Below are 27554 nucleotides of genomic sequence, written 5' to 3'. Positions count from 1 at the left end.
TGGTCCTATGTATAGGTGATGAATAGCATCCCCTAGTTGCCTCAGTAATGTTACGCAAGCTCCTAAAATTTCAGTGTTAGGGTCTTTGTGTTGGATGAACTGTACAGACATGCAAATCCTGGCATACCATTCATTTTCTGAGTTGTCCCTTCCCCTTTTTGTATTGCCTACTTGACAACACGTCTTACAGGACCTTCCAAGTCTGTGTTGTTGAATGATACACCAGCAGTGGAGATGAGTTTTCTTGTAAGTTTCCACATGACGTACAGAATGACTAGTAACCAACTGCAGTGCACGGTCACTATCTAATAGTGGTAATGACACTCTAATATTCAGAGATCTAGACACTAAGCAAGATTTTATTGACTAACATAAACCTTAAGCAAGATTTCTTATTCCATATTGTGAATTGTGGGACAGGTAATGTATTTATACAGGTTTTGTGACACACAAAGGGCAATGCAAGCTATTTAATAGGTCATCATTAATAAAGTATGGCACGTTCTTTCTTTTTTTTTTTTAGTATTTCCTAATGAATGGGTCACAGCGGGTAATGCATCATTTGCGTAAGCAGTGCAACTAACTTCTCTACTTTCTTGATTTTCTGTTACCTTTCATTTGTTGTAGATTTTTTGTTAAGTCCGGTTGCTTTGCTGTTGGCCCTACAGTTGACCTTTCAGTTCACAGTTAAGTCAAAGTGGTATGGAGGGTGATATCATACATACTGTTTGGTTATGCTTCAGCCTCTGACACTCTCAAATCAACATCTAAAATAATTCACCAAAGGAATTAAAAGAAAAAAAATTAAGACAGCTGCCTGTTAAAGAGACCTGAGACTCACCACCACTAAATAACTCACAAGAAAGCCAGTGAGGTGGACCCAGGAATCTACCTTAGATGTCTTTACCAGGCTATCATGAGGTCACCAAACCAAGGGCCCCCCCCCACCTCCCCTTTTCAGCATTTGTGTCTCATTATCTCATGACAGATTAGAGTCATGCAGCATGACACAATATAATTTCTTGTTTTAAAGAAGTTTCCTGGCATATATAGGAGTTTGCCTTGGATGATTGACTGTCCATGCTACTTGCAAATCAGCAGGCAGCCTGCTGGCCAATTACGTGAGTATGTTCTTTAGTAGTTTTGCACAAGTATTCTACAATGGTGGCTCTGATCCTTACATAAAAGGTCATATAACATGAAAAATAACAAAACTGACATATGGGTCTCAGACTCAAGTGGTATTTTTTTCAGATGGAATAAGGGGGACTTCGTGAAATAATTGCTGCTCATTGACATATATGACTGCCGTGAAATCTTGTTACAAAAGGCACAGAAGTTCCATTGCATGGTTAGTGCTTTAGAACTATTTTAGAAGACAGCAGATATCAAGTTGTAGTACTGAAATTCTGTCTCTGGCCACTAGATGGTGATCCTTGTAAGTCAAGGCTCCGGTAACTACATAATGCTTTTAGAGATTTTTTAAAAAATCACGTAGTTAAAATAAGGAAAGTTCATGAAAATGCAGAATTATTTGTATTATGAAAATGAAAAGCTATGCAGTATTGTAGGGAAGTAGTGTTCACTTTCCACCACTTGAACCTCAGGATACAGCATAAAATCCATTTGAAGCTTCCCTCTGTTTTCACATCTAGCCTTCGGAAAAGGGATCTTTACATTTCAGTTTGTTTGTGGTATCCAGCATGAATGGCCTGGTACCATACAAAAAACTATTGCACAAAGAATATTGCAGAGCACTTCAGATTATTTTGATGCTGCTTTTTGCATAAATATGTTTAAAGCACGATTGTATTTCTGTTTTAAAACATAATGATGAACAAAGTAAAAGGATGATATAGACCTTAATAATAGAAATGTTTTATTAATCAAATATATTTACATTTCTTTGCCTTTTCTTTAAATGTGCGTTTTTCATTTAAACATAATGGTAATCTTTACAGTTTATATCAGAAGAATACAGCCACATGCATGACTTAATTGGTCCTTTGCATTAAAAAAGACTCAATTTTATGAAGTTTTAAAAATGAAAGCAAGCTGGTTGCCATTCTAATTACAGTGTCATTGTTATTCATTATATCAGAGGACCTTTCAGCATATGGTACAATTACTGCATGACTATTTGCCCTTTTGGAGATTGGCTTCATGATGTCTAAATGTTCAAAAATGAGACACATCAGAGGAAAAAGACAGCACAATCTCAAAATGTTTTATTTTATGGAAACTCATATACAGAAGATATTTGGATGCATTAAAAAGTGCACTAATGATAAATTTAAAGTAAGTCATAGTCATACATAACTTATAAAAGTAGTAAGAACTTACCACCTTTTTATTTTCAAATAGTTATTGGTTAGAAACCACATCTGTTTGGTACACCATATATCATAATGGCACCATACAAGTGATATATAACAATTTAAAAAGGAGAGAAATATACCAAAGAAAATAACATCCATACATCAGAGCTGTTTGTGATTTTAATATCTAATGTACTGTAATTATTACATTGCTCAAAGTTCTGTTCTTGCTCACAGGAAAACAGTCATTGGTTGCTAAAAAAATTCATATTTGTCACCTGTGATTTCTCGAGGGCTTGAAGATCTTCTAAGAGGTGTATGTGTGTGTGTGCATGTGTGTGTGTGTGTATACATGCACACACGAGAGAGAGAGAGAGAGAGAGAGAGATTTCATTCTGTGCATATCTGAACCTTAGAAATGTGTACCATTTTAAATGTAAAAGGTTTTAGATTTTGCAGTATTGGAAGAATGTTATGTACATAGTGTTACAATGCTATTCAGCCATATTTACTGAACTTCAAAATGGAAATCACAACAATTTTAGAAATTTGGAAATGGTAGGCACATGAATGCTATTGTTTGAGGTAATCATACCTTATTATTTTAGTTCACTGTGTTCAAGCAGATCAGATTATAACCTTAATGGACCAACTGTACTTACTCCATCAATACCCAAAAAGAAACTCACTCAGCAGTCAGTAATGATAGAAAGAAACTAGATTTTTTTAAGTTCAATTCAGGATTAATTTTGGTTGTCAATACTTTCAAGGGTGGACTCACATTTACTATATTGTAATAGAATACACATTGTTGAACTGAGTGACTTCAGAGCAAAACATCCACCATGAAATCATGTTTTTACACTGAATTGCATGTGTATGCTGCCAACTATATTATGAAAATACCTTCAATAAAGCAACAATGCAATAACTAAAAATGTGCTTGCAACCCCAGCACAATATAGTGAATGAGCCAATTTTTTTAAAAAAGTCATTTGGAATTGCAAAGTAACTCCTGCAAAAAAAATTATGCTTTTCACTAGTATGTTTGAAAACAAATCCTGGCAAACACCTAAAAGATTGCAGTTATCCAAGTCTTTTAGGCCATTTTCAGGAAAGCACAATTTTAAGCCCACGATTAAGGCCATCATTTTTCACCAAGGGCATACACACAACACTTCTCTGCACTAGCCCTTAAACTAGTGCCAGGCATAGGCCTGACACTATGACATACTGAGTGCTCTGAAGTACCACTGATTTCATCTTGTAGAACAATGAGAAAATAATATAAAACCTTAGTTGACTGACACAACACATAGCTCGTATTTGCCTGTCAGTTTAGCAGAGCTCTTTTCTCACACAACGTTCATGAAAAACTCGTTTATTTCTGCATCTTATGATGAAATACTTCCATAATTTACAATTGCCAGGAGAATCTTGCTCTGTTCGCATTGATGAGGACGCTTGCAATGCGTTGGGATTCTATCATATGATTTTACCAAGGAAGAGTGAGATGTGTGCAGCATGATAGTGCAGATATGTGCTGAAAGGTTTAGGAGCAGTTCTTGTTTCTCTAAAGTAGCCATTGCGGCTCCAGTCAGAACACTCCCAAATGTCAATAAAATACAGATTTGTTGCTGAAGCCAATCTCTGCATTGAAGAAAATGATAACTAATTGCTGATATTTAAATGTTAACATTTGACATCTAGCTATAGCTGTTCCTTTGCTCGCCTCCTATAGAAAAATCAGATGACTACTAGATTAGAACTGCAATTAATTCAAAAGAGAAATCTGAATAAGCATCCATAAAGTTGGGTTTTTACTTAAGTTTGTCCAAATCGCTTTGGTCTCAAAACAGAGCTGGAGAACTCAAGTGGAACATGATGGTTGAGTAGATTTCTGCTATTCTCTGATTTGGTAATCGAGTACTTACATGAATGCTGGAAAATAAGATCAGGAAAACAGAATGACTCTCTTTTTAATGCAAAATTTGAAAAAACACAATAACAATTTTTGCCTCCAAAACACCCTCAAAAACTGGCTCTTTAAATTGCAACATTTGCAATGAAACAAAGAATACTTAAAATGAATGTGGAAAAACTGAGTTTTTATTAAAATTATGGACTTAAAACAGGTCAGGGTTGATCCTTGAAAATGGACCATTTTTGAGTGAAAATTTAGCCTTTTTTGTTAAATTGAACCCATGTAAAGAATTGTTGAGGTTGTCAAAAGATCTTATGAATACTTAATATAGCCCTTACTACAAGACCACACCAACGTGGCTGAAATAGTGGAAAAATAAAAAAAGCTAGCAAATACATAATATTGATTATGAACTCCTATGGTCCATAGTGTTGCCAGCAATAAGATAGGAAGAACACATGGCTAGAGCTGACCAGTAATCTCTTAATACAATCATAATGGAGGAAGTTTGTTTTTTGTTTTTTTGTTTTTTTTAACAAAAGCAAGATGTTAGCACCAAAAAATACATCAGACGTAGGAATGGGCTGTATTTCTAGCAACTTATTGCCCTCCAGTTGCCAGTACAAAATCCTTTTTCTTAAATTCTCCCTCCTCCAGCAAAGGAATCCTGCATTCCTATGTGTGCAAGCGCTGAAGGAGGTAGGTCACTCATTTTCCTAGTGGCATCCCAATGTGCAGCTAGCTGTTGCAGAAAGCTTGCGTATAGTGAAATCGTGGGCTAACTGAAGTTAACAGCAGTATTGCCGTTGATGTCAACGAAGTCAGGACTCACCCTTCTATTTATGAATAATGCTAAGAAGTCAAGAGCCTGCATCCCTGATTACTTCAACTCTAGGCTGTCTTGGGCTCATGTTTTTCCACTATCTTAGAATACCATACAGAAACAACCACCAAGCTGTACAGAAAGAAAGATTAGTAGTCCAGTTTGATGGGTGTTCGATTTAAAAAGCGGTTTTTGCTCACTCTTGTGTTTGAGCAGACGTTATCACTGAAACTGGTGACGGTATGCTGCCTATATAGTTGAGTGGTAAGCAGTGCCCACCAACTCAGAAGACTAGGTATTTCTTAAAGGTGAGTAAGATGTAACAAATACCCTACCTCCACAATGGACTTCACTTATTCATAATAAACATTTACTTTTTTTTAAAAAATATTAAATTAGGTTTAAAAGGGATATTTTTTTAAATGCTGGATGCTTTAAGGATTAACATGAAAATCCTAGCCCTGCTGAATCAATTATTTGAGTTTTAGTGGACACACTTTGTCACGCCCTTTTTAAAACAGCGGTAGTGTGTATCAAAGCTCTACTTACTGATAATCTTCCACAACTATATATTTATAAATATGCAAAACATTTCTTGTTTGGTTTTCCTGGAACTCTTGTACCAGGACAAAGCTGTCTAATGGAAACACTTACATGGAAAATTGTGCAAAAAAAGTAAGGAATCATGAAAATGAACCGTCCTTTGCTCTGAAGAACTGGCCACTGATTCAGATATGATTCTAGATCACTTTCCACTGCACCATTCACACACAAGAATTTCTATTAGAGTCATGTCAAGATCAACCCAACCCAACCAAGTATAAGGACTATTTCTAGGTCCTTTGAGTCATGCTCCATTAAAAAGGTGCAACAATAAACAAGTCCATGTGCATTCGTAGTTATAACTACAGGCAGAACCACCCTTGAGATTCCTCACTTTGATATTAAATAACAATGATAGAGGCTTTTAGAAATAAAGCAATATACGGTGGGACTTGAAGTGTTAGCCAGCTTAGGTTATTTGTCCATTGAAATAAGTCTCATCCCTAGTCATAAATAAATAAGTTCTCTCCTGGTCTTACTTCCATGCCAGGATCAATATCTCTTAACATCTTACTTATTTTATTACTGCTTTTGGTTTTCTGGGACTGATTGAAAGTTGCTCAGAGGAAATCTTTGGTTTTGCTTAAGTGTCCGTGACATTTAATCATGACTTTCCTTGCAGTTTAATTCCAACCAGTCAATCAGTTAATCCACTTCGATTGATTCTGTGCTCTCTGTTATTGGCTTGCACTCATTGGGCATCCTCTGGTGTCGACTCAGCTGGGTGGCTTGTGTGAAGCTCCTCTCACACCTCTCGCACCTGGTGAAGGCAAGAGAGAAAATTGAGAGTTGGAAGCTGCTCTTTGGAGGAGGTGGGGAGTGACGGGCTTTGTCTCATTCTGCCTAATCAGAACAGACACTCAAAAGTGGCTTCAGATTTTACCGGCTCAAGAGGTTTAATTGGTGGCTACTTCCAAGGCCTCAATGCCTATGATGGGACAAGGCCTGTCTGATACAGAACAGAGGAATCTGTCAATAATCAGGGGGAAGGTGATTTCTCCAGAGACGCCTGTCCTGCTATAGCTGTGATCACTGTCAGTTCAAATAGATAAAGAACAAAAAGCGATTTTTAGGAGTGAGCTATCAAAGCAGCAGCTTGGCTGTAGTTTTCTGCTCTGTAACCCCTGAGGAGAAATTGATGACAAATAGAATTTCACTGCTAATTTAAAAATCAGAAATTCACCTACTGGAAGAAGAGAAGCTGTAGGGCAATAATTGCTTCGCGTAGTAAGAGAAAGATGCTCTATTTATCTTTTACCAGATAGTTAGGATCACTTTAAACAGTCTAGTAGGATTAGTGCTTAGTTAATCAATTGTCTGAAAACATCCCCCGCATTTGAGACAGGGGGAGAAAGAACTAAAATCAACAGTATGTTTCATTGTCTTTTAAATCTTTTCCCTAGCCTCTCTCCCCACATGACCCCTTTCCACTGAATTACAGTCTTTGGCAAAATCATGGAAGAACTAGGTTATGAAGTTTGAAGGAAAAAGGGTTTCGCTAATTCAGCATGAGTTATCTGACCCTCTAATAAATGACAATCCACTACATATCTATGATCAGCTTCTTCACATATTGTGTCCTCTTTAGGAGCATTCTGAATGCTAGACATAATTGTACAATGAGCGAGGACTACACCAGATTTCTCACTGTAATGCTCCCACGCATAAAGCCATTTCTAATATAATGGCACTGTGTGATGTTTTGTCTTCCTCAATAAAAACATCACACTAATGAATGAATTCCCTTTCTCCTAAAAGTGAGGCAAACAATAGTCTGCTATCTTGTAGTCATCTCTCTCTCTCTTCAGTGACATACATCAGTGGTTCTCTACCAGCGGTACACATGCCCCTGGGGCTACGCAGATGTCGTCACAAGGTACATCATCTTATCTGGCTACTTGCCTAGTTTTACAACAGGATGCACAAAAAGCACTAGTTTATAATGATGGTTTATACTGCGCTAAACACTACATGCTGAAATGTAAGCTCAATAGTTATAGTCCGATCAATTTATTTTATAATTATTTGGTAAAACTGAGCACATAAGCCATTTTTCTCAGTAACAATGTGCTATGAGACTTTTGTATTTTTATGTCTGATTTTTGTAAGCAAATAGTTTTTTTCATGAGGTGAAACTTGGGTGGTAGAGAAGAAAAAAAATCAGACTCCTGAAAGCTGTAGAGTCATCTGGAAAGGCTGAAAGCCACTGATATAAATTACTGAAGGTGATTTATCACAGGATTTGCCATTTACAAAATGAGTAAGAAGGTACACACACACACATGCATAATTATGGTATGTTTTATGTTAGCTATTTTTAGAGAAAGATTGTTTAGGAATGCAGGGCACAGATACGATTCATCTAAGCTACTTTTACCAGCCTAGAACATCAGCAAACATACATTGCGTTCCTTTGACTGTTTTTGTGGGAATATTTTTAGCAGCCTGTTTTACTGTTAAAAACTGCACTGTGATCTTGACAAATGTAAAATGTCAGCGTTAATGTATCAGACCTATGAGCTCAATGAAAATAACTCAGAAGTATTGATCGCCTAATGATTTTTGGTGTATTCATTAACGTCTATGTGCAGATCATCCTCCCTCCAGAGCTTCTGAAATGCTGATGACACATTAGTGTATTGCTGATTGTTTATTAGAAAACTGATTAGTTACTAGATTAGTATGTCAAAATATACTACATTTCATTGCTTGACAATCTTGCAAATTATTATTTTTATATATAAAAAACATCATGAAGGAAGTGGAATCGGTTTTGATGCATGCATGTGACAATGCAGGTTACTGTTGGGCCATACAAGTTTAGGCTCAAATAAATTTGTTAATCTTTAAGGTGTCACAGGACTTCGCATTGTTGTATGCTGAAATAGACTAACACAGCTTTCCCCCTGAAACCCATTCAAGTGTTTGCCGGTTTGGGACTAGGTTTCTCAACATGCTGGAGGATCAAGCTGTAGGTAAATATCCAGATAGGAACAGATTGTGTGGGCCATCACAGCCATCTGTTTCACAGTCTTAGGACAAAGTAGAAAGAAAGAAAAACACCTTGGCGGCATCTACACTAGCAGTTATTTCAAAAGATTTTTTTTGAAAGAAGGGGGCTCTTTCAAAGGAGCCCATGGAGCGTCTAACCACAGAAAGCATTCTTTCAAAAGTAAATTGAAAGAATGCAGTGTTCTCTTCAAAATCACTTCCTTTCCCATTTCAGGAAGAGCACCCCGTTTTGATAGGTTCTTTCAAAAGAAAACATGTGTAGACACTTTGCGGGGTCCTTCTGTTAAAAGAACAGTCTTCATTTTCGATCCCTGGCCCGTCCTTTTGAAGTGGGATGGGGCTGTGTGGATGCTCTCTTTCAAAAAAGTAAATCATTCTTTTGATCCACTTTTTTGTGTATGGACGCACTCTTTTGAAAGAAGCTCTTTCAGAAGAGACCTTCAGGAAGAGCTTCTTTCAAATGATCCCTGTAGTGTAGATGTAGCCAAAGAGGACAGTGAAAAGGAAATCTTTTTTCCAGGACTGTGGTGTCAGTTTTCTCTCATAGTTGTGCTTTCCCCCATTTCGTAATTGGGGAGGAAGGCAGCAGAAATCTCGTATGTGTGGAGGCAAACGGTGTCCTTAAAGTTATTGCAGAAAGACAGAAACTAGTTCAGTTCAACAGTGATTGCTCAACACGGTTAACATAGCTCAGAACCTATTCTGCTTATCTGATTTTCTAGGACAGCTTTTCAGTTCAGCCTCTCAACACAATCTTTATTCCTGAAGATAAAGGTTTATGATTACATCATTGTGGCTGTAACTATTGGTAGTGAGTCTTCCTGCTATGAAGATGCATAGATGGGACACATGTTCTATAAAACTACTACTAATTATTTCTAAAATGCATTGTGGGTTTTATTTATCCCTGAGCAGTAAGCCAACAAAACAGCAGTGTTCCAGAAGTTACATTTACATGCTCTTTGAGAACCCCTTGTGGGACATACATAGTCCATAGGACCCATGTCAATCCTCTCAGTAGGAATGATTGAAAACTGTGCCCCAAGTTAGAAGGCATTGCTGAAAATTGGATCCTTGTTATGTTTCATAACTTGAAGGGATCATTGTTTTGAATGAAATTAGACAAGAGTTACACCATAATCAATGATGCCATATGCAAAATGTAGCAACTCCTGCCTTTTCCGTACCACAGCTCTCTCTTTTACTAGTTTGATAGAGTGGGAAGAAAGAAGGAGGTGAGGAAGTGTCCATACTTTCACTTTTCTCAATACAGGTTGGACCTGTCTAATCCAGCAGTCTCTCATCTGGCAACATCCACAATCAAGCATGATTTTAGTTAGCCACACCCATGATAAGTGAATATCCAGCTAAGTTTCACGTGGGCCCATAAAGTTTGTTTAGAGCTACCAGTCCTGGCTCTCAGTGTTCTGTGCTGTTCTTTAGCTCTAATTTAGCGCCAAAGCTATTCTGAGGCCTGGTCTACACTAGGGATCAAAGTCAATCCCAGATACACAATTCTAGCCATGCCATTAGCATAGCTACAATCGGCATATCAGGATCAACTTTGTACGCTGGTGTAGATCAGGGCTCTTCCGGCTCGCACTGACATCCCTTACTCCCCAAAGCAGCATGGAGTACCAGGGCCGACAGCTGAATCGCAGAGAGGTAGATTTTTGCCATGTCTTCACTGATGCAGCAAAATCAAACTCCAGTGGATCTATTGTGGCGCATATCCTAAGAGCCCAGTAAACAGAAGAAGAAGTAATTTTGCTGGGCAATATTGACCTTCTGTAGCTTGGCAAATTCTTTCATGTGGCACCAGTCAGGTACTGGATGAGAGAGGTTTAACCTGTGTAAGGCTGGTTTCCTAAGGTCTCCAACAGCATTAACGGCATGATGATTTTTCAGGAAATACTGCTTGGCTAGATAGTATCATGCCACTGTTCTCCTAGTTTGCAGCACATGTGAAACTTAGTGTTTGTCACAACGGCAATATCGTTTTCCTCTAGCTAGGCTTTAGGTAATGTCACTGCACTGGGAGAAGAATGTAAGATAGTGGCTTGATCAATGTATTATTTTTTGTACCTTTTAATTTGGTTGACAACTTTGTTCCAGATTAAGAGCCGTCGTGGAGACTTTAGTGAGATAAAAATACATAAAACATTACGATGGTGAGGCTGAGTTCAGAGTTTGCGATGACATGAAAAGAAATCCCTTCTGATTTGATCTGCTGCCCAGGCAATATAATGAGGGCTCTGATTACATACAATCTCACATACATTTTTCACCTATAGGGAAATGCAAACAGAAAATACTCATGTGCTCCTTCTCTCATACACACATGACCTTACCACAAAAGAACCTTTTCCCACACCCATCAAAGACTACCTCTTTAATAATAAATTATAATCACTTCACAAGCTGGTTTATTTGTCTTTTTCAAAAAAAAAAAAACCAACCCTGTGAGCATGGAGTTGTGTGATTAATTGCATGCACAATCACTGTGATTCTGTCTAAATTAGGTCAATATTGCATAAACGGCCACTTAAATGCTAAATGGCTCTTTACATGAACAATTAGCTGGTTGATGCTTGTAATCACATTAATGTTCATGCATGTTATTATGTGCCCATTTCACCTGTGAAATTGAACATAAACCATTTTTTAAATTACACCCATATTTTTAAACAATTCAGTTCAGCTCAATCAAAATTATTCTGTAATTTAGTCCTAAAAATTAATAATAAATGGTGCTATGCATCTCCTTGAACTGGAAGGGACCTCAGGTGGTCATCTAGTCCAGTCCCCTGCCCTCTTAGCAGAGACAAGCACCATTCCTGACATCTATTTTTCCCAATCCCTAAATGCTCTCCTCAAGGAGTGAACTCATAACCCTGGATTAGCAGGCTACTGCTCAAACCACTGAGCTATCCCTCCCCCCACAAACTTTCTCTGGAGATTCACATCTCATAGAACTGGAAAGGACCTTAGGTGGTCATCAAGTCCAGTCCTGTGCCCTTATGCCAGAACCAAGTACCATCCCCGACAGATTTTTTTAATCTATTTGCCAAAGACCCTCTAAATGGCCTCCTCAAGGATTAAGCTCACAACCTGGGGTTTAGGAGGCCAATGCTCAAACCACTGAACTAACCTTCCCCCCATTAATAGGCATGTCACTGCTTTTTCTCCTTCCTCCTTCAAAATATCGGTCTCGATCTCAATGCACAGTGGAGATTTCTCTTTCAGTTCTTCAATCAGACACTCGGGTCCAACTGTGCTTTGTATAAGTCAGTGCAATATCTCATCCATCGCTGCACAATCTTCTCCATGTTCATGAGCACGTCTTCGTTTTCATCTTTGATCGCCATCTGCTTCGGTTGCCATTTCCTATTAATATTCCTAATTGTTTTATACACCTCCCTGGTCTTACATTCGCCATAATACCTCTTTATATCTTCACATTGCTCCTCTAACCATTTCTCCTTATCCTTTCTGGATGCTTTCCTTACCTCATTGCATTTCACCCTATATTGCTGTTCTGCCATCTCACAGACATCTCTTCTGATCTTCAACACTCTCGTCTCTTGAACCAACTTCAGTGTCTCCTGGATAATTCACTTCTTATTGATCTTTTCTTCCTCTGGAACAGTCTGCTCAATTACCTCTTCTATAGCGACGGCTATCCTTGCAACTCTCTTATCTAGGTCTTTCTCCGTGGTGATGTTCTTAATCTCCTCTTTGAGTGCTGCTCTGTATGCATTCCCCGTTTCTTCCTCACATAGCCTCGCCACGTCTCTTCTTTACTTAAACTGTGTCTTACATTTTCTTTTGAGTTTTATCTTGATGTTTGCAATCACCAGACTGTGATCTGAGTCTATATCCGCTCCTTGGAACGTTCGGCACTGCTGTATTTATGTTATCCATCTTCTTCTTATCAAAATCATATCTATCATGTTCTTGGACTTCCTGTCATTCAATTGCCCCGTCTACTTTCTACAGTCCTTTCTTTGGAATCTCATGTTGCAGATCACCATCTCATGCTCTGTAGCAAACTCTAGCAGTTTCTCACCTCATTCCTTTCTTTCTCTATATCCAAACCTTCCCATGACTCTCTCCCAACCTTCGTTACCTGTTCCAACCTTCACATTCCAATCTCCTCCAATGATCAACACATCTTTCTTCAGTGTCCCCTCCACCGTCTCTGTCAAGTCTTTAGAGAATAGCCCAATGACGTGGTGCATACACCTGAATGACTGAGATGTTGAATGGTTTTGCTTCGAATTTTAAGGGTATCGCAAATTTATGCCAACAGACTTTTTAGTTTTGCACTTCTTAACTAAAACATCCACTAAAATCCCCTTTGTAAACACATATTTTAAAAAGGGCTTTGCAAAGCAGAACCCACAAAAATTGTCCTTGAACCAGCTATTGCTCCTTGACAGTTAAAATTATCCTTTGTTTGGAGGTTATTGGAGATTTTTTTCCTTTTTTAAACATTTTTAGTTTTAGTATCAAGCTTCAATTCTTCCTTTTGTTAGATTTAGCAGCAACTTGGGAGGGTCTCAACGGTGGTGATATCCAAGAACAGTAAATGCAATAATAATGCCTCTCTCCTAGATAGCCCTTTTCACCAGTAGATCTCAAAATGATATATATTTCATTTATTTATCCTCATATTTATTCATCCTTTACCTCTCTGATGTAGATGAGATGCAGCTCTGCCCTTTCCCCTCAACTGATGAGGGGAAAAACAATTTCTAAATCATCTAATGTCCACCCTTCTGCATGCTGGTCCACGAGAGTGGGGGCCTGCCCTTGCGGAGAAGCTTGCGGTATCAGGTCATAAGAATATGGATTCTCTCCTCTGACATCTGCAGTCAGGGAGAGTTGGAGTTCCAATTTAGCTCTATGTGACATCATTATTTAAGGTCCTACAAAGCTCTTATAAAGACCTTCAGAAAAAAACAGAGAAATTAACACTGATGTTTCTTATGTGAAGCACATGAAAAAAAATTAAAACAATTGAGCAATGCTGTTCTTATCTACTGTATGAAAGTACACACAATATTTATTTATTTTACTGTTCTGCAATTCACTGTTAAGAAAGGGCAGATCCATATTGTCAACTATGTGTATAAATTGACATAAGCCACAAAAGAAACAAAAAAGCAAAACAACATCTGAGAATTTTTGTTAATTACATAGTGATTAACTAAATACTTTCTTTCATAAATGCGATTGTTGTGGTTATAAAGAATATTACGGAAAAGGGAAAAAAAACAAACACCAGATGAAAGGGGGAAAAAATTAAAGATTGTAAATGGGATAAAATAGCAGCTCTATTGGAAACATGCCAAAAACAGGATGTTAAGAAAAAAAAATTAAACGAAGTCAACAGGGTTATGCATAAGTAACACCTTAACATTAAAAGAAATCTATTTTCCACTTTGACCTGGAAACCTCTTCAATTAATTACTAAAATCTATTTACACAGCAACTGGATAAAAGTCAATCTGATTGCTAGCACTATTTTTGGTTTTCTATAGGCTCTGTTCATATGAGATACTGATTTTATGGGTGTCACTACTAAGGCCCCAGGATTCCATGACTTGACACTCACAACGCTGTCCTATTTGTTATTTCTGGTCTTCAAACCTACTATATGGCATGTGCCGAGAATCTGGTTCCATCCCCCCCTCCTCCATCGCCCAGCACACGTGTGCATGAAGGCAATGCTTCTCTTGTGGTCATGTATGGATGCTGGGCAACTCTGATGGGATCCTGCTATGAGGATTCAGTGACTACAGGTCTCTTACATTAGCCAGGCATAAAATGGAGAAAAAGAAAAATCATATTCAGTGACAGCACATAGTGAACTGGGAAAGAGACACTTTCCCTCCAGCTACTCATGTTCTCATACCCAAAGAAGATCATGTCTTTAACGAAAATAATGGTTTATTTTTCCATAGAGAGGTATTGGTTCCAGGAAGAAAATTAGGGAAATCCACCTGTCTCAATTCAGCTAAAAGAGCTACTTTTTACTAATGCACATTTTCTTCCATAAGAGCATCCCAGATTAAGTAAGCAAGGGGTCAGTTAAGAGCAGAGTGCTTTACCTACATGAAGGAGAACCCACCTTAACCAACTGTGCAGTACACACATTAATACAGAAACAAATGAAACCTTTCTTTGGCTTGTCTAAATGCTTTTTTTTAGAAGTGAATAACTAACTAAGGTAGAGAAGTGACTTACATACTACCTAAAAAGTGAAGAAGGCTGAAGATCTTCTTGAATTCCCTCTATTATTTGAACTTATGCCTCATAAAGTAGTCCACGAAATGTAGATAGTAAAGATGAACTTATAACTACATTGTAAGCAGATGTAAAACATTACAGTTGTAGAACAGCAGAGTCGCTTCCAACAAGTCCTAAAAAATGAACTTGCAAATAAAGATTGGCCCAAGCCACAAAATTCAAATTTAGATTTCCTACCCTACCAGCATTGGGTATATTCTGATTTTGGGATGGCCCATTATAGAGAACGGCATTCAAACATCTGAAACAAGGTTTGTTGCCAAACACCCAAGAAATGTTTGAATTCAGAATGTTTGTATCCAGGATTTTTTTGAACAATACTCAAAGTTTTCAGTACAGTTTTAACTAAAGACTGAAACCCACCAGACAGACAGCTTATTTTTTCTAAGCACTTGGATGGCCTCAAATTGCAAATTGTTTTTTCATGAGTTTACTAGAGTCACACCACAGAAGACACATAAGCTGTGTCTACACTTGCATTCCTCTTTCAAAAGAGGCATGCAAATGAGGGAAATTGAAAATGCAAATGAAGTACTGATTTACATATCTGACACTTCATTTGCATACTATTTCAACAAAGCTTCTTTTGAAAGAGAAAAAGCAGTGTAGACGTGGCTCTTTCAAAAGTAATCCCCATTTTGAAAGAACCCTTGTTCCTATTTTGCTTTCGAAAGAGCTGTCTCCCCACTGCTGTTCCTCTTTTGGAAGAAGCTCTTTCAAAATGAGAATATGCAAATGAGGCACCAGATACGTAAACCGGTGCCTCATTTGCATTTTCAATGCTGCTCATTTGCATGCCTCTTTCAAAAGAGGCATGCAAATGTAGACACAGCTATAATGTTTTTCCTGTCCAATGATTGAGTGTAAAACATTTATTTTTCTCTGTATGTGATTAACAGTTACAAGTTAACTACTATATGAGCTACTACACTGTATTGACAAAACACATTATAGCATGGCTTTGACCCACACTCTTCAGTTTGTTGACATTTTCAAGTGAGGTTGTCTAATTAAGACACAATTGTTAAACTGCTACTTAAATTAAAACAGTCAAGACCTGACTGGATGACAGGCATATGCTTTGAGCTATACATGTACTAGGTTATCTGTGTACAAGCCTGGTTTGATTCCGATTTCAGGCACAATGCTAATAAGTTTCTTTGAAATGTTGTCTTTGACTTTCAGAAGAATCTTTTTCTTGAGTGGGCAGACAATGGCTGTTGTGGGTGGGCAAGGTGCTATGCCTTTCCCGCTCTCTCCTTGCCATTGATTAACATGGGTAGCTTTAGTTACTTACTTAAAGGGCTTTTCTCCCGTATGTGTCCGGATATGATTGTTGAGTGTTGTAGCACCAGCAAAGGCACGACCGCAATAGCCGCACTTGAAAGGTCTGTCACTGGAATGGGTGACAACGTGGTTCCTTAGCTCTGAAGGCTGGGAGAAGGACTGGGAGCAGTGTCCACACTGATAGGGCCTGCAAAAAAAAACAAACACAAAAACAAAACAGAAGCACTACATGATCACTATTATTTACTTGAGCAAGTAGAAATCAATCTGGATGGTGCAGTCTAATTTTTTCAAATTAACTTCTTAATTTTCAAAGGCTGTGATTCTCTGGATCCACAGCAGGAGACATGCAACTCCCTGACCACTCCATGAAACGTAGGCAAATTTTGATGTCAGAGACCATGTGCAGAGATTGCTGGAGATCATGAAAGGCCATTTTAAACTGCAACCCCCTCTGCCCTCCTCACACCCCCAATAAAATATGTGTCAGGTATACACAGAACTGAATTCTATTGTATGTCTGACATTTTAATTTCCTCAAACAAAGGGCACAATACTTATTCCTTAAGCAATAAACGCTCCCTTTGACTTGGGATACAAGCTGTATGTTAACAGACTCAGAAAGTCCTATTCCTCTCTAGCATTAGCACAGTTTTAGTTTAAAAAATTTACCCTTATATATACCAGACTGGTTCACTGATATAACCCAGATTGGTTTCTATCGTCATTTGAAAAATAAATTATTTCTAATCCCTTGCACTCCAAAAAACACAGCTCTTTAAAGAGGAACATTCACAATGATCAAATCTGGAAAATAATAACAATAAGCTTTTGTGTTTTCTTTTACATTTATGTATTTTTGTTGCTATTGAAGATATTTGCATTTAATTAATTGGCCTGGATTTTCCTTTGGTGTAATCCTGAGACAAAGTCATAATACCATTTTTGTGACATGTTTGTGTCTTGCCAGGACATTGACTGTTATGTCACTAGTTCAGAATTATAAGAAAACTGTTACAAAATCAAGTAGAAAGAAGAGACTGAAGACAGAAGGATGAGACAGGAAAGTAGCTTGAATACACATACCATTACTAACTTGTTAAAATGGCAAAAAGTGTTCTGAGAAACATATACAGTACAAAGTAAATCTGTTTCTGTTTTGGCACAATAGATTTAATTTCCACACTGCCCCCACCCACAATTCCCTTTTAAGTAAAAATTATTAATAAAACACTTCAACATTTGCAATTTTTTCCATCTGTTATGACATATAAAGTAAATCAGTGGCAGGGTCCTGTTATGTTTGTCATTTTTTTTTAAAGAAAGCTAAGAATTTCTTGAGGGATATTAACGATTTTTATAGAGTACAGCAATTGAGGGCACATCTCCTGTTGTTTGAATTTTTAGAGTTAATGGCCAGCACAGTCTTAATTGCTCTCGCTTTAACAAATGTGTATGTTCAAATGGCTAGAAACCATAACTAAAGGGAAGGAGTCAGTGGTGACCAAGCATGTACAACAATTCAATTAAGTGTAAAATAAAGTGTACCCTCTCATTTGTCAAGTGAGCTGCTTAATTGTGGCTGCTTGCATCACTGATCAGAAATACTATTATTTTATGGTGCTTCAGAGTATTGAACACTGATTGTAGAATTTTTTTGCTTGATTAATAGTGTGGTATTGGTCAATAACTCAATACTATACAATTTTAATTATTTAAGTTTGAAAATCTAACTGATTTCAAACAATCAAGTTTGGTAGACTATATAAAGCCTATATCATTATATATAGTCAACCTATAAGTACACATGCACACACCCCCCACCCCCCACCATATGTATTGTGGAAAGGTTACCTGGTCTGGATGAGTATACAAAGATTGTTCCCCGATTCCCTTTACAAATTATGTAAGTGCATGTGAAATAATATATTTTAAATAAACACTGACAACCACTGTATATCTATTAACATTGCTGGAAGACAAGAGAAATATGTTGTTAAGCTTTATTGCTCCTTCAGATGCATTGTTAATGGACAAGGAAATTATTTATCAAACAGACTTGAAAATTCAGGCTTTTTTAGGTCCGTACTTTTTTTCAGCAAAAATAAAATATTAAGATATGCTGTACCCATGAACAATTGATTTTCTAATAATGAAAGGGACCATTAATATGTATTAGCCCCTGGTTATCTATTTTTAACAGCTCCCACAATAAACAATAAGACACTAAATAAACCAATTAATCTTTTATTTTTTAACAACAGTCATTATGATTAATTTCACATTGTGAGAATCACACCATTCCTTGTATGTAAATAATTCACAGTAGGTCAGTAACAAGAAACATTAAGAAACTAAATATGCTGTTGCCATTAGCTCCCACATTGGTTAAAAAAGATTTCTTGTCCATGATGACAATTTACATTTTATATTATTCATATAGCATTACGTTGATTGATACATAAAGCGATTAACTTGATCTTTCATGGGCTTGCTTTTCACGCCAATCTTTCAGGAATAGCTACAAAAGATGTTATTTCATAAAATAAATGGACCCCGCATGTGAGTCGACATAAATGATACATATCTCCAATCAGATAAATCAAGAAAAGGATCAATTAAGCATTTTGGAGCTATATGCATGCATGGTAAACTAAGAAAAGCCTGTTTTTAAAAGAATACAAATTTATGCAGAAATGTATGAACTGACAATTTGTAAATGTCTGTTTTCTTTGAACTGCAAGCAGTCCCTAATATGCAGAATTGTCTGAGTCTTTGACCACTGCTATAGTAGCGCATAGTGTTTTCCAACAAAAGGATATAGAATAAGCAGAAAAGTTATTATTTAGTTTTGTAGCCATTTTTACTCTACTTGGGATTTTTCTTTACTGAAACAAAAAAAAAATCAATACATTGTTTTTAAAAAATGAATACAGTGCAGAAGGCCTGAAAGTGAGGGATGATGGGTTCAGTGAGTACACGGACACCTTCAGAGCAGGGTTGTCTTTGATGTAGCAGTTATCTCCTGTGCCATCATTTTGTTCTGCCCTGAAAACAGTATGAAGAACGTGGCCCCATAATTCTCAGGGTCATGGAGAAAATAGGGCTCATGAAATGTAAGCCAAACTGTTGGACTTCACAGATTATTTTCAAAAAGAGGCCCCAGGATTGAAGCTACAACAAGGGTCCGATCCCAGGTGCAACTCCTCATTCAAAAAAGAGTACAATTCCACATATTGGGGAGCGCCTGTAGTACCGAGTACAAAGCTTTTCATCAAATTCATGTGTCATAGTGTTATTGACTTCAAAGTAACCGCCCATGAGTTTAACGTTACTGTAGTGGGTACCAGTTTGATTGTTTTGGGGTTACAAGCAGATAGATGCTCCAGCAAGCCAATATGTACACAAATTAGAATTTCTCTGCACACCTACTTTTATACATGAATGGGGACATGCCAAGAGTATCCTCTCCACACACAAATACATATTTGCATGCATATGGACTGTAGTGTGCATGTTTTATAGATGAAAGGTATGTCTGTGTCCAGTCCTAAAAAAAACCTTGAAACGCAGTTTTTCTGTAATAGTCTTTCTTAGAATTTTCTCCCCAGTGCTGTGTGCTTGAGATAATAGTACAATAACAGTAATTAATTTATATCTCTATAGCGTTGCACATCAGAAAAGCTGTTATAGTGGTTTAGAAACATTAATTAAGCCTAATGTATACATCCATGAGTTAGGTTTTATTATACCATTTTTAAAGATAGTTGCACTTCAAACACAGAACAGTGCATAGAGTGACATAAGGTATCACTGAAAGTCAGTAAAAAGAACATAATATTCCTATCTTCCAGTCCTCTCTTCTTAAACATTAGGCCACATGCTCTCCTGCTTTTCTATCTCCTCACCCAAATTCAATGAAGGCATATCTCCCTACCTAAGGCAAATTGTGTCAACAGGCAAAAAAAAATTGCATCTCTCACATTGACCTCATGTACTAGAAATCCATTTAGTTACCCAACTTTGATCACTTTAGACTTCTATAGATAGATGCTACAGTGTTAGATTTTCAGCTTATAGGGATCTTTGACATCTCTCCTTCAGGGATCAAGCCCACAACCCATACTCATATTGAATAACAACAGAGAGATACCCGTGTTAGTCTATATTCTATCAAAACAAAAAAGCAGTCCAATAGCACTTTAAAGACTAACAAAATAATTTATTAGGTGGTGAGCTTTCATGGGATGGCTATGGTCTGAAGAAGTGGGTCTGTCCCATGAAAGCACCGCATCTACTAAATTATTTTGTTAGTCTTTAAAGTGCTACTGGACTACTTTTTTGTTTTGAATCCATACTCATGTGACAGTCTCCCATGGTTGCATGAATGTAAAAGCTATGGGCTTGGACATTTTTTAAGGTACAATACTGAATGTAGTTTGTTTAAGTATGGGTGAATCTCTGGCATCTAAGGTTTATAGTCCAGGCTCTATAGGTGATCAGCACAAGTCATACACCACCTTGTATGCACTTCACTGAATTTCACTTCAAATATGCATTTACCCAAGAATTATATAATACTTTGAGGGAGTACGCTAGAATATGACCATTTATTTACTCTTTTCTCATTTAAATAAACCCCAACACAAAAATACATAGGTTAGAAACTACTTTTTAAGTCTTCTTTTTGTAAAAGTTTGATCTACTTAATCTATTTTTCTTGTGTTCTCATCGACTGTATTGCAACATGCCTTCTGAATTCAAAAAAGTACTCCTCCAATTTGTAGGACCATTTGACCTATTTCTTTACACTGTCTCCAGAATAAATTGGAAGAAATATTTGAATGATGATCAGCATTCTGAAAAAAGCTCGATATTACTTCCCACTGAAATTCCAATTTTCCCCACTTTTTTATGGTGAGCTGGTCATTTATGGGCCTCTTCACTCAGTTTTATTCACTATCTTCATGGCTTTCATAGAACTCCACGATAATCTTTTGAGGATGAGTGGTTTGTAACGGTGAGTTTTTGAATACCAATATACCTCTCATTGAAATACTATCAAATCAGCAAAGCCAAATGGTGAATCAGTGTCATTGTTTCCTCAGCTAGAGAAATACTATCCAGTAGGAAAAAGCCTGGCACACAGCTGCAGATGCATTTCTCACTGTCAGAAGGCTAAGTGTAGGGCCTTGTTGCTAGTGGAAAAACAAAGATATATTGCATGATGTCAGACTGCGAAGGAGTGGGACACCACAGACTTCCCCATTAAACAAGCAGTTTGGCACCAAGACTTTATGGGAAGATGGAAGACTGACTCAGAAATCACCTTAGCTTTTATGCTACCTGAGTCAATGAGGCTGGCACACTCATCAGTAGTTGTGGAGCAGGACTGGAGTATTTATAAAGGATTAAATGCAGGTACACAGCCTCCTCCTAACTCAACCAAACTGAGGCAGTGTCTAGACTGCATGCTTCTGTCGACAAAACATCTGTTGACAGAAGTTTTGAGGACAGAGCATGCATCCAGACTACAAATCTGTCGGCCAAGACCTACCCATTGGGTGTGTTCTGTTGAAATCCCTGCACACCTCGTTCCACAAGAAAGAAGGGATGACTCGACAGAGGGGGGTTATCGGACATTTGGCCCAAGGTGGACAAGCCAATTGTCAGAAAAGCCTCTCCCAAAAGAACCGCCAGCAAAGATACACAAATGCACTGCACAATTTGCGTATCTTTTGCCAACACTTCTCAGCAATCTAGACCTAGCCTGAGCACACATGCTTCTGTAAAGTAACATTTAATAACTAGCCTGCATACTGAAGTACTCTCAGGACTCGGGTTGATGGGTTTTGTTATATTTATTAACTTTGGACCTACTTCTGCCACATTACATAGTTACGTCAGAGTAGTACTTATTCACACAAAGTAGCCCCATTGCAACAAAACTACAAACATGACTAAGTAATGCTGAGCACAAATAAGGATAACAGAATCAAGCCCTGTATGACACTTGGGGCTATCATTTCACAAACATTTGGGGAGAGATTAAAGAACAAAATAGCTCATGTGTTTCTAAACTTCTGAAGAAGTAAGGAAGTGGTAACAATCTGTGCACATTTGCTACTAATAACTAAATGCTGGAAGCCTACAAGTCTTTTTGAAAAGAGTATGCAAGAACAACTGTTCAATTCAGCATGACATTTACTTTAATTGCACAATATTCCATAGTCACTCTGTAAACAGAAAGAGACATTGTTCACAGCATTCATTTTTTTTTTGTTTGGTTGCTATTGGTTTTTAAAAAATCATTAAGTAATTGAATCGGGCAAGAGTATCAAAAGCAAAAGACACACATCCTACAAAGAAAAATATCAATGAGGGTAGAGCCGTCGTGCCTAAAGAAAATCATCAATTAAACTGACAACCTTAAAAAAATAACCAGACATTCACTGTTGAAATGTAACAGCAAAACAAGAGTACATTAATATACTTCAGGGAAACAAAGAACATGAGAGCCAGATAGCATCCAGAATCCATCCACCAAGGACATACTTGCATGTATAGTGTCTACCCTCCACTCATCAGTTTAAATACACGACAATCAACAAGAGTAAATGTCACACACACACATTGAATATGAAAGTGGGCCACAAGCAACACCTGGGAAATGGAGGCATCCTCCCTCAGTTAACAACACTACAGACTGTACATGACAATCAAAGAGAAAAAGAAGAAACGATGTAAATAAAAATTGGTCATTCTAAGAAGAACTTTTGCTGATTTAAAAAAAATTAAAATATTTGTCTGAAAATGATTCACTGTGATTGAAGGCTTTCGCTTACCCCTTTCTGGAGCCCCCCAAATGGGATTGTTGGGAATTTCTGCAGTAGAAAAACAAGAGAAAAGGGATTTCTGACGCCTGGTTGAAGGAATAGTGGGTCAAATTGCCTCTGTCTGGGCAAGATTTTAAGGAAAAATTTCAGAGGCTTCAATGGTCCCAGGGTCCAATCTGAATGGATTGGAATTTACCTCCCCACCCATCAAGTCACTCCAGGGAAACTCTACACGGTTTAACAAGCAGAAAAAAATATCTCAGTGGGAAGAGGAAAGTAAACTAAAGGGGGCAAATAAGCTTTCATTACAATCCTAATTAATCATAAATTCATATAAAATTCAGGGAGAACTTGGGATCATCCTCACTGGGTTCACTTTTATCAAGTATTTATTTAACGTATTTATTCAAACATCTGCCTGATGATCAGTATTCTGGTCTCAGCAACTGACTGAAAACCATGTTATTTTCTGTCCTTTGTCACTCATATCTCATCCTCCACTCATTCTGATTTCTTCTGAGATAAAGGAGGTTTAAGTCATTTCCTTCTTTCTATTTCTCAAATTCCAAATAGTTTGCACTCTTAAATTTCACACTGTGAAGTGGGGATCATAGGTACCTTTTGGGATCCTTTCCCTGTTTAGACCACCTATAGCTAATCATGCTGCTTGAAAAACAAACACAATGCCACACTAGATAATCTCAAGGCCTCTTCTACAGAAGGCACCACTACTTCCCACACATCAAAGACATAGTGGCCGGTGTGTTTACACATGTCTGACAACAAACAGGTAGGTCTTTATCCCTGAGAGTGGTGAGGCAGATAGGGAAGAGAAATTCGAAACCTAAGAGTTGCATACAGCTATTGAAGATAGAAAATTCTACACATTACTGTAAAAAATACGAGGCGTTCCTAAAAATCAACAAAGATGCTTCTTTTCCAAATCCCACATTGATCGCTTTACGCTCTTCTAATGCCACATACATTAGGAGTAAAGGACTAAATATGACAGAAGTTTAAATAAATAATAGTGATTTTTAGTTAGGAAATATGAGAACTCAAAAAAATGTGAAATCAAAGACCTCTGACCCATACTCTTAACTCCTATATTTTCAAAATGTTGCCAGGTTTTAGTCATGTAAATGACAACAAATAAAATCATGACTCATGTAATTAAAATGCCAAACAATGTTTTAGAGAACTATGGGAAAATGCTTTTCTCTGGTAGTTTTAGTTGTGGCACATATTGTGGGAACTCAGGAAGCATTTGAAAGTTGGCTGCTCTCAGAAAGTTACACAATTTTTAGTATGAAAAAATAGCAATAAAAGCTATTTTTCAATGCAAATATGTATCTTTAACATGAAAATACTTTGCTTCTGCCAAGCTAGCATGTATTTTAGCAACTGGTAAAGGGCACAGAAACTTGAAAAGGTTATGCTGCATCCAAAACTGTAGCAACTCTCAAAATTCTATTCTGGATTAAGTACTGAACTCTGGTTCTACCATACATCCTGTAAAATGTGTCTATTTTCATCCAGGAGCATTAGACATATTCTTATTTCACAAACACACACATATATTATATGACTAGCTGACTGTTTCTATTGGATTTCATTCGAGTGGTGCATTTAGAATGATTTTCCAGGAGATTCAGCTTTTTTACTTAACCCTGCTTTACAGCTGAAGAAAAGACAAAACGCAGGCAGTCTTTTTTAGTTGAATTAATTTATTTTTTGTCTTTTGTGCTGTCAGCTATCAAGATTGTCAAATAAACCAGCTTTGATTCATAAATAATAGTTCCATTATATCTCCCATGCCACTGGTCAGAGTACCTGAAATTTTAATTCACTTGTTCAGCTAAATTTCATCCTCAGTTCATGGCCATAAAATTCTGTATTGACAAACTTTCAAACCAACTTTGACTCTGAGGTATCTAGTCAACATTTTTCTTCTGTGTGGATATTAGTTTATTGAATAAGTGGCATCTATTTTCCTCCACATCACTAGTAGAGTAGGTATTTCCTTTTGACAGCTTTGCACAATTTATGGGTTTGTATGCTCTGAAGAAAAATAGTACTAAGCAAAAAATTCCAATTCATTACCTCTTAGTACATAATTAAGTTCATACACATTGCACACTATAGGTGAACCCTGAAATGACTATGACAGCCACTGAACAGCAAGTTATATTATCTTTGGAAGACAAAGAGACCTTTGATTATCTTGACCTCATTTTTCCACCTATAATATTAATAAACATTCCTTCTGTTTTGTTCACTCTAACAGATGTACCAAACCAGTCTGAAAACACGATTATATTCTTGGCTACTTCCTCTTATCTGTACACTTAGGTACCAAGTGTTTTTGCAAATTGTGAAGTCAAGCAATGGCCGCTATCAGCTTACTTCACATGGCTGCAGGTAAATTATGTGGTACAGGCTCCTCCTAATAATGGTTTAGTTTTGGAAATGATAACAGCTCTGATAAAAGCAAAAAACACTGGATCTATCTACCAATAGATACAGAAATAAAGAGAGCCTGTGTTTTACCTGTCAGGGTTCTGCGTACACACATGCATCTGTAAGAGGATCCGCTGCGTGAAAGTCTTAAAGCATTGCCCACATTTCCAAAGATGCCAGTCACTGAACTCAGAATTTAGTTGGCTCGTTGAAGTTGGGCTTGCAAGAACACGTTGGTTTTTGACACTGATTTGGTTAAATCCTGACTCGATGGGCCCAGACTTATCCAGAAGAGAAAAATTTCTGTTACACGGAGTCTGTGGAAATACTATTGATCGCTGTGGAGTGGCAGGGGGTAGTTTGCTACTTTTGTTAAATGGCTGTAGTGTATCTTGTCTGGACATGGCCTCCATTACAGTCGAAGGGACATTCACTGAGAGAAAACAAAAAAAGTAAATAAGATCTGCTTTGCTACTTCTTATAACTAATACAATTTGGGGAGAAAACCTAAAATACTGAAATTCTATTTTCTACTGACTAGATTCAAACACTTTCATGTTATTACACCATATGTTAAACGGGCTGGAATGAAAATGCACTCTGAATGGGAAGCTGGTTTTGACATGTAGGAAGTCATTTGAACAGAGCTCTGAGAGTCTGAAAACATCCAGAGAAGAATGACACCAGTGGTTAGAGGTATGATACAACAGAATTCACATCTGAAAGACAATTCTCCTGGTCTTACAATATATCAAATCTCTGTACTGAAGAAAAGAGACACAATTATTAGATACATCACACACACACACACAGAGACAGAGAGAGAGAGAGACCTGGTTCAAAACCCTTACCCATCAATCCCCAAAACATAGGCCTCTGACACTTGAGCTACAGCAGAGTTCTAGCTGCTGCACAGTAGTTCCCTCATACTATGAATGGGTAGTCACGAAAGGTCAATCATAGAATCATAGAAGAGTAGGACTGGAACAGACCTCAAGAGGCCATCGAGTCCAGCCCCCTGCCCTCATGGCAGGACCAAGCACTTTCTAGACCATCCCTGAAAGCCATCTATCTAACCTCTTCTTAAATATCTCCAGTGATGGAGATTCTACCACTTCCCTTGGCAATTCGTTCCAGTGTTTGATCACCCTGACAGTTAGGAACTTTTTCCTAATGTCCAACCTGAACTTCCCCTCCTGCAATTGAAGTCCATTGCCTCTTGTTCTATCCTCAGAGGCAAGGAAGAACAAGTTCCCTCCCTCTGCCTTATGACACCCTTTTAGATACCTGAAAACTGCTATCATGTCCCGCCTCAATCTTCTCTTTTCCAAACTAAACAAGCCCAATTCTTTCAGCCTTTCTTCATAGGTCATGTTCTCTAGACCTTTGATCGTTCTTGTTGCTCTCCTCTGGACCCTCTCCAATTTCTCCACATCCTTCCTGAACTGCGGTGCCCAGAACTGGACACAATACTCAATATTACACCCTCATTCATACACCTGATACAAACGCAGTGTCTTTATTGTGACTGCTTGTATGATTAAGGGTGGTAGGATTTAATTCATCATGCAACAAAGCATAATATATACCTTTGTATCTCACTTCCCCACTGATAAAATGGGATTATTAATATGTCCCTACTTTAGAGAGATGTTGAAAAGATAAATTAAGGTTTGTGAGGCACTCACATATTTTGATGAAGAGCACAATGTGATACATGAGAAAAAATGCATTCAGTGCAGCATTTGGATGTTGTGCAGTAAATGAGGCATGGGGAGTCACATACATAGATGAAATATTTGAGATTTTCCTCATTCCTTGAGCACTAGCTATCTTGTGCACTGAATGAGGCAGAGGTTCTGTGGAAAAAATTGTATATAGTCATGTACTTAAAACCTACTATAATGCACAATATCACATGGATATCTTAAATTCTGGTGTTTCGGAACTTGATGCTTGAATTTGCAACCACAACA

General features: G+C 37.5%; 1 protein-coding gene across 4 annotated transcripts in view; it reads right to left on the bottom strand.

The window, feature by feature from the left end:
• Positions 1-2206: 2206 nt before the first annotated feature.
• PRDM6 (PR/SET domain 6) overlaps positions 2207-27554 on the bottom strand; it is a 108007-nt gene continuing 82659 nt past the window's right edge. For 3 of the 4 annotated variants that reach the window (XM_074994136.1, XM_074994135.1, XM_074994137.1), the window contains 4 exons: positions 25669-26011; positions 23128-23166; positions 16293-16469; positions 2207-6428 (listed from right to left, as the gene is read on the bottom strand). In XM_074994136.1, coding sequence (XP_074850237.1) covers positions 6314-6428; positions 16293-16469; positions 23128-23166; positions 25669-26011 — 674 coding nt within the window. In that variant the 3' untranslated portion in view covers positions 2207-6313. The remainder of the gene's footprint in view (positions 6429-16292; positions 16470-23127; positions 23167-25668; positions 26012-27554) is intronic. The other variant, XM_074994138.1, reaches the window with a different exon arrangement.

This window comes from Carettochelys insculpta, chromosome 5 (genome assembly GCF_033958435.1).
Source record: "Carettochelys insculpta isolate YL-2023 chromosome 5, ASM3395843v1, whole genome shotgun sequence".
In the NCBI taxonomy this organism is placed as follows: Eukaryota; Metazoa; Chordata; order Testudines; family Carettochelyidae; genus Carettochelys; species Carettochelys insculpta.
The sequence above is the reverse complement of the archived record's forward strand: the minus strand, read 5'-3'. Positions and strand labels throughout refer to the sequence as shown.